The sequence below is a fragment of the Hippopotamus amphibius genome, chromosome 11 (assembly GCF_030028045.1).
Source record: "Hippopotamus amphibius kiboko isolate mHipAmp2 chromosome 11, mHipAmp2.hap2, whole genome shotgun sequence".
Taxonomy (NCBI): Eukaryota; Metazoa; Chordata; class Mammalia; order Artiodactyla; family Hippopotamidae; genus Hippopotamus; species Hippopotamus amphibius.
This window is the reverse complement of record NC_080196.1, coordinates 39,149,839-39,158,385: the sequence shown is the minus strand read 5'-3', so window position 1 is coordinate 39,158,385 and position 8,547 is coordinate 39,149,839. Positions and strand designations below refer to the sequence as shown.

The following is an 8,547-nucleotide window of genomic DNA, read 5'->3' as shown; positions in this document are numbered from 1 at the left end:
TCCCCAGAAAGACCGAGCCCCACTTCCGGGTTTGGAAGCGCTTCTCCTAGTCCCTCCCTGTGCCGAATTACGGGGTCTCTGGGCGCATGCGTGGTGCTCGGCCGTCGCTCTGGGACTGGCCCAACTTACCCTAAACAACTAATCTGCTCCTCCCCCTCTCGCTTGGGGCGTACCATTCGCGTTTGGGGGAGGCAACGTGCCCCAGAATACTCAGAAGCCGGTTCCCCTTCTTCAGGCGGGGGAAGGTAAGTTTCCCTCAGATTTTAAAAGTTCCAAGAATACCAAAGCCTCAGAGGCCCGTTGCCGAGTGATAGTCCTACGGCCTCGGCTTTGCCCACGGCCCCGTCCTCTGCCTTTGAGGCGCTGAACAAAGTGGCACGCCCGCATCCCAGCTGATCAGCTGCTAGGCTTTGGCGGCGGCTCCCCCGGGCGAGACCATTGTGACTCCTCGGGAGGGGTGCGTGAAGAGAGGAGGGGGCGGAGTGGCCATTGTCCGGTCAGCGCAGCCTCCGGGGGAGGGGAGGGTGTTACGGAGGGAGCGGGCCCCTGGGCTTCGCAGCGGCCGCTTCTACGCCAGAGCCGGCGGGGGCCTCAGGTCCTTCCCAGCGCCGCCGCAACGGGACATCGCTCTGGCTGGGAGCGGCGGTGGGAGCTGCCGAGGGCGCCGGGTCTTCCCTCCTCCCCCGCGGTCCTCGGTTAACCCGCACGCCCCACCTCCTCAGCTCCCCTCCCTCTACTCTCCGCGCCTCTCCCGGCCCCCCCGTCTCCGCAGGCCAAGTGGTGCGGCCCGCCTCCAGCTGACCGGCCTGGAATCCCGGCTCGGAGCCCCGGACTTGCGCCTGCCCGCGCGCCCGCTCCCTCCCCCTCCCCCGCCCCGAGCCCCTCGACGCCGCCGCCGTCGCCGCCGCCGCCTCCTTCGAGCGGGGCCCAGGCCCAGCCGCTGCCACCGCTGCCGCCGCCGAGCTCCGCCGCCGCCGCCGAGCACCATGGGAGACGCCGGGAGCGAGCGCAGCAAAGCGCCCAGTCTGCCGCCTCGCTGTCCCTGCGGCTTCTGGGGGTAAGTGTCCGGCTGGGTGGGGGCGGGGACCGGGGCGCGGGCGCCGGGGCTGCCCGGGCAGGCCTCGGGGCCCGGGGAGGCCGGAACTCTAGGGGCTGGGCCCAGGCCGGGCCTGTGGGGAGGGGGCAGGGGCCGTGTCCCGGGGAGGGGCACCGGGTGGGGAGCTGGGAGTGGGCGGAGGAGGCCCTGCCCACGGTGCGCTGCCACCCTCTGGGACTCGCCTGCCGGAGGCTCAGGCCGAAAGGGGCCGCCGGCGCCACGGGTGAGGGGGGCAGGGCTGCGGGCTGGGATGAGGGGGCGGCGTTGGCACCTCCGGGTGGAGCTGGGGTGCTCCCTTCTCTTGGTTTGTGGAGGCCAACCCTTCCTCCTGTCCTTGGTATGAGTTGGTGCCCCGGAACCAGGAGGGTATTTCCTCTGACTTTTTCACCTCCCCTCCTCCCTGTCCTCCAGAGACTTGCATCATTACTTCCTAAATTATATCCTAGTGCCCCATTTGCTTTTAGGAAGCTGTTCACATGTCACCCATTTTTAAAAGTCGAGCCCAGAATCCAGGGTTGGGTATAGTTATAAGACGGTGGAGGTCTCACCTTTATTTAAAACACGTTTCAGAAGACCTGTAAAATTTCCTTGTCAAAAAAACCTCAAGTCAGCTTGGCTTAGGAACGGGAGAGCCAATTTGCTTAATTAGCCCAAATTCCCTTCTCCCCCCCCCCCCTTTTTTTTAAATGATGAAAATATTCACCTTGGCCAGCTTATATTATTACTTGGCCATCCTGTGTTAGAGTGAAAATAAATGAAGTGGGAAATCAACTTTCCCACCTATAGTTACAGTTTAAATTCTCCTTGTTCCACTTGGAGTTTTTAATGGATTGCCACCCCTCTTACCTCACAGGTGCCTCCATCATAACTTATGACTTAGATCTAATGTAAGGAAACTGGAGACTCTGAAGGCCAACTTTTGTGATTTAGCTCTTTTTTAAAATTTTATTTTCCAAAGATTCAGTGTATTTGGAGGTGCATAGAGACAGTAAGGAAATGATTATTTCTGGTGAGGACATATTGGGAAGATGTATTGAAGTAATTGATCTTTGCTATCTTTCAGATCCTAGGGACGATTGAGGTAGAAATTAAGGCTATGATTGTTGGGAGTACAAAGATTAGAAAATGGATCTTAATGTAGATTTCTATGGAGTTTGTCATATTTAAAGGTTATGATAAACAATTTTCATTTTCTCATATTTAGGGCTTTTCTTTCTCAAAAATTTCTTGCTGAAAGGATATTAGTGAAAAATAAGTTACTGTGTTACCGAAAGTTTTAAAGATGTGAAAATATCTTAGGTTTTATAGTCTCTGCTTCTTTTTGACTTGAAAATAGAAATTGTGTTGTCTGGAAGTGCTTTCCTATGCAGCCTAATTCCCACAAGAATCTTATTAAGTGGGAACCATTCTCTATTTATAGTTGGGGAAACTGAGGCTTTATTTATAGATGGGAAACTTCCCTTTGCATTCAGGGATTTCAGGGTGGAGCCAATGAGCTCTTCAGAGTGCTTAGTACCATCACGTTTATGACATCAGTCTGCTGCCCTGGAAAAATCTGGTGTCACAAGCCTCAGATTGTAACTCATAAGAAGACATGTGGCTGAAAGAAAGTAGCTGCCACTGGCAGCTAATGCCCAGGAGTAGCAGAGGTCTATTTCCTGGCAACATGTTTATGTCCTTGGGACCATTATTATGAGTGGAACCCTTATTAAAAAGATTTATATCAAGACTTAGAAACTGAGCAGGGTTCTGGGGAATGCAAGGAGAGTTTGTTAGTAGAGAGGAATTGTTACATTAATGCCATACTTGATCTGTAAGCAGCTAGGGTTGCTTTTTTGATACTTTCAACATGGCACTTTTTATGAACTGCAATTTGCCTAATAGGAGTTCGACAAACTAATATTTTTATGGTAAAGGTGTTCTTTTTAACTTTTAATGTTTTAACCTTTCCTAAAGGCACCTGTGTAGTTTGCACTTTATACCAAAGTATAAATTGCCACCTAGCTTCCATTATATCATGACTGATTTTGAACGTTTCCCTTATTGCATGGGCTACATTAATATTATGTTCGTCAAGTAAACTCAGAATATATTTAGCAGATATTTGAGTGCTTCTGTTATTATGGTAGACAGGAGGGGCAGTGGCACCATTCTCTGGGAGCAGAGGGCATAGGGGAGTAAAATACCAGTTACAGTGAAGTGTGTTAGGCTTGGTATATGGTTTGTTAGTAGGGGCACCTACTTCAGTTGAGGCGGAGATGGAGGAAGGTGGCCTGGAGGGTGACACCAGCCTAGTCCTGCAGGAAGATTAGGAGAGAATGGAAGTAGATAGGGAGAAGAGTGTTTTTTTCAGGCAGAGGTGATAGCATGGATGAAGGCCTGGATTTTAGAGCACTACACGTTTGAGCAGCTGAAAGTTCATAGTAGAGGACTGGTAAATTGTGAAGAGGGGTCAGCTAGAAGTGAGGCTGAGATGGTGAGAGCAGTTAGTGATACAAGGCCCCATAGGTGATGCTTAAGACTTTGGATTTTTATCCTGAGTGCACTGGGGAGCTGTTGAAGAACTTTGAATCGGTTGTGAGGTGATTTTCTTTAACTTGGAAGATTACTGGATGATCTTGAGTGTGGCCTGGGTATGTGGGTGTGATTGTGTGTGTATATGTGTGAGAATGTGGTGTCTGTATGTTTGTGGCATGTTGGCAATTCCAGAGGTACAGAGGACCTTGTCAGGAGGAGTGATCCAGGGGACCATATACAGTACCTGTACGAGGGCCAGGGAGCACGCAGAGAAGTAGATGTCAAAGCCATTCAGGAGGTGTCTTGCCTTTTCCCTTCATAAACATGAAGGTGAGCATGTTCTCTAAAAACTTTAGTCAGCGTTGCAGTTTGTGGAAGCCGCAGGTCTGTAAAGTCAGCTAGCCAGGGCCCACACCCAGCCCTTTGCAGAGGAGCCTCTTAGCAGAATGTTCTGGCACTAGCAGACTAAAGACAGTTCCTTTAGGATTGCTCTTCTCTCCAGTGACTTAGGCAGTAGGACTTGCTGCCCACCATTGCCCACTCTGGACACCAATCAGTGGGGGTTGGTTAAAATAGGAGAGCTTTCAGGTGGGTCTTGTGGGAATGCAGTTAGAAAGGAGAATGCCAAGAGGAGCATGCAGTACAAGTGTGTTAGTGCTTAGAACACTCAAAATTTCTAGTTTTCTCCTTGGTTTTATATTGTGAAATTGTGTGTAGGTAATTAAGTTACTGTGTTGTAGAGAGACCACTGGGAAACTGCTGCCTTGGAAATTGTTGAAGATTTACCTCTTTATAAAAGTTGCAAGATTTTGGATAGCACATAAATGTTTTTAGGGTTAATGACCATAAATGGTTTTTCCCCTGAGACATGAACTTAACACTTTTAGTGAAATGAGCATGAGCATTTTTTTGGCTTATTTTAGGCATTCAGTAATCATGCAAAAATCATGCTAGTTTGTGATTGTCAAAACTGAAATGAAATAGTCAATTGGTGCATTTTCTTTAGTTGAAATACATCCATATGTAAAAGCACTTTTAAATTATATAGATGTCAGAGTATTAGTTGAAGCTACAAAATGTACTGAGGAATATAGATTCTTCACAGATATTTTCAAAAGTTGTTGAAAGAGCAGACCTAGAATATTATTTAAAAAAGACTGGAAGAAGACATTGAAAATATACTGAGTGTATTATAGGATAATAGAAAGGGTAATTAATTAGGATGGGGAAAGATGGGCTTTTTTTTCTAATTTTACTTATTAAGTATAAATATCTAATTACAATTATTGATATTCTACCTTTACTATTGGAGATAATCTCTATCACAATGTCGTTTCATGGAAACTTGGAGAAGTACTTTTTTTTTCATAAGTAAATTTAAAGTATAGTAGACGTGAATGTTCAGTCTGATATTTAGGGAATAATGGAGTATTTTAGATACGGGATTTATTAGGTAAATGAGTCATTGTTTTGATAAGAAAAACATTCATGATTTACTTTCTGGTGAATCATGTCATAAAAGAAATATTACATGGATACATTTTTTTAGGGAAATAGAATTTATTAGTGTTTTATTTTTGTGATCTATTCTATTGAGAAGCGTTTTACTTACTAACTAGATCTGCTAGATAGTGATGAATTTTAAATAAAGGTGGGATTAGGGCAGAGGTCAAGAGTAATCTCACAAAATAAATTTTATTCCTGAAATGGTTACTAGTAGAAAATTGATTCAGCCAAGATACTGACTAGTGAGCTTAAACAAAAGTTATTTATTTTTATTATTTTATTTTCTCTGAGCTCAGGCTTTGGGAATTGATGTAGAACTCTGTTTCTGTCGCTCTGAGTTATCTGGCAAGTATGCTGGGATCCTAACAGTGTCACACGAGTTTTTAATTTTTAATAATTTTAAATTATCGCACTCGTTTTTAATTTTTCAGTCTCTGTCTCCAAATTGGAACATGTTGCCACACTTCAAAACCAGCTTAACCTGGGCTTTCAAATTCCATGTGAACACAGCATGAATCACTAGTTAATCAGTAGAATGTTCATTCCAGTGATGTCACTAATTATCCATTTGATTATAAACCCCCTTAAACATTCTCTTGAACACAAAACTCATTTGTGCAGTTTTACTTTTTTTTTTTTTTAAAGATTTTATATTTTTAGAGCAGTTTTAGGTTCAGAGCAAAATTGAGAGTAAGGTACAGAGATTTCCCACATACCTCTTGCTCCCACCCATGCGCAGCCTCCCTTGTTATCAGCATCCCCACCACAGTGGTGCATTTGTAACAGTGATGAACCTAGGTTGACATGTCATTATCACCCAAAGTCCGTGGTTTACACTACGGGTCACTCTTGGTGTTGTACAGTCTGTGGGTTTGGGTGAATGCGTAGTAACATGTATCTATTACAGTGTCATATAGTAGTTTCACTGCCCTAAAAATTCTCTGTGCTCTTACCTATTCATTGCTCCCTCCTCCCAACCCCTGTCAACCACTCATCTTTTTACACTGTCCATAGTTTTGCCTTTTCCAGAATGTTGTATAGTTGGAATCATACAGTATGTAGCCTTTCCAGATGGGCTTCTTTCACTTAGTAATATACATTTAAGTTTCCTCCATGTCTTTTTATGGCTTGATAGCTCATTTCTTTTTAGCACTTTTAAGATTCAGTTGGTTGGAGGTATCAGAGTTTTATCCCTTCACCTACTGAAGGACATCTTGGTTGCTTCTAAGTTTTGGCAATTATGAGTAAAGCTGCTGTAAACATCCATGTGCAGGTTTTTGTGGACATAAGTTTTCAACTCCTTTGGGTAAATAACAAAGAGTCATGCAGTTTTACTTTGCATCTTTGAGTTTTGTGTGCATCTGAAGATACAACATGATTTAAATGAACTGTTCACTATCAGTGTGTTTTATCTGTTTGCCCCATTTTCCTGATTACATTTGGGGTGTCCAGAGAATATAAAATTTGTCCCTTTGCTGTGATGAAACACAGGAAGATTATTTTATTTTTTAAGAAAACATGTTCTTTGTTTACATTGGTTGGAGACAATAGCCTTTTAGAGTTAGATCCAGTTAACATATAGGACATAGGGCTCTTTTGTTATAATCCTCTTCTCTTCCCCATTCACTTTTCTCCTTCCCATTCACCACTATCTCCCCATTGACCCCCCCCCCCACCAAGAAGAGGAGAACCCAGTACTTTAAGTCTACTGAAAAGTTTTGACTAAAAATCTCTTTGTAGTCTTTAATGGTTATTAAATTTAACATTAGTTTTCACAAATTAACCTTTTTCTAGCTGGAAAATCAGAGGGCTAAGAATTCTTTGAATGAATAAAGTTCTTAAAAAAAAAAAAACCAGTGTATTAAATATTATTTATTGAGGGCAGAGTTTGAAGAAGGTGAGAATAATATAATTTGGATTTTTTTTTTAATTAGGTCATAAGGCAGTTGTGTCTTTGTAAACTGATGCAAAGTTTTGAACTACCACAATAATTATAGATCAAGCTTGAGGTTAAAAGTTCTTTTCTCTTTTTTAAAAAAGTACTTATTTATTTATTTATTTGGCTGCACTGAGTCTTAGTTGTGGCACATGGGATCTTCAGCTGTGGCATGCAGACTTCTTAGTTGTGGCATGTGCACTCTCAGTTGTGGCATGTGGGCTTCTTAGTTGCAGCATGCATGCGGGATCTAGTTCCCCCACCAGGGATTGAACCCGGGCTCCCTGCGTTAGGAGCGTGGAGTCTTACCCACTGGACTAGCAGGGAAGCCCCAAGAGTTCTTTTTTTCTGTTTGAAGCAAGGTTAAGTTCAGTATCTCATGAAAGCCACATGTAGGAAGTTGACCAGTCACAACTCAAAACTTGTGTGGTTTTAATGAGACACTTAAAAAATTGTCCAGATTCAGGCTTATTGTGGGACTTTGTGTCAGAGTGGTTTGCAAAAGAGGGCCTTCATTCCAAATTGGGTGGATGACAGTGATGTCACTCGGTTCTGCTAGGGGCTTTGAGAAACAGGCTGATCCTGCTTTGGGCTGGGTCCCTATGTAACAAAATTATGTTGCTGAATGAGATATTTAGATATAAGGAATAAATTTCCTATGAGTGTGTTAAATGCAAAAGGGAGGTTAAGCAGCTTTATTTGAAGTTTTTAATAACAAGAATCTAAGACTGTATTCTAGAATTGTGCTGTCCAGTGTCGTAGCCACTAGCTACACGTAGCAATTTAAATTTGTACTAGTTGAAATGAAAGAAAATTAAAGATACAGTTTTCAGTTACACTGGCTATATTTTAAGTACTCTCTATCTCAATAGCTGGTAGCTACCCAGTTGGGGAAAACAGATATAGAACACTTCATCCTCCCAAAAAGTTCTGTTGGACAGTGTTCTTCTAGAATGTCGACCTGATAGGCAGCCAGGATTTTCAAGCCTATTTTCTTTTCTCTTTTTTTCTAGTTTTATTAAGAAACAGCTGCCATTCAAGTCTATTTGCTTGTGAGTTCTCTAGATTCCTGTTTTCTCTCATATTCTGAAAATGTGAGACTTGTTTAATTTAGCTCTGTGTTTTGTTTTTGTGTCCCCCCGCCCCCCCTCACCCCCCCGCCCCATCAAGTTCTAACATTTTATTTCCAAAGGGGGAAGCAGTGCTATTGTTAGTTCAGATTACTGGGAAGTGCTTCTTTGATCAGTTTTGGGAATTAAAATTTCAGTACAAGTTAGTCTGTAATTTGAACTTTTTTTTTCATATTAGCTTTTGGGTCAGTCATCTTTGCCCCTTTCTTAGCTCTATTAAACTGGCAACCTCAGAGGTCTATACAGGGAGATGTTGTACTTATAGAGAATCTTTTTTTTTTTTTTCTCTTTAGTGAGAGAATTTTTGAAGGTATTCATCTTGGACTATGACTTTTGTAGATTCACACATGTAAATTTCATAT

General features: G+C 43.4%; 1 protein-coding gene across 1 annotated transcript in view; it reads left to right on the top strand.

The window, feature by feature from the left end:
• Positions 1–495: 495 nt before the first annotated feature.
• Positions 496–8,547, top strand: part of ZFAND3 (zinc finger AN1-type containing 3) — a 342,068-nt gene continuing 334,016 nt past the window's right edge. The window contains exon 1 of the mRNA XM_057698349.1: positions 496–1,057. Within this exon, the coding sequence (XP_057554332.1) occupies positions 987–1,057 (71 nt within the window). The 5' untranslated portion in view covers positions 496–986. The remainder of the gene's footprint in view (positions 1,058–8,547) is intronic.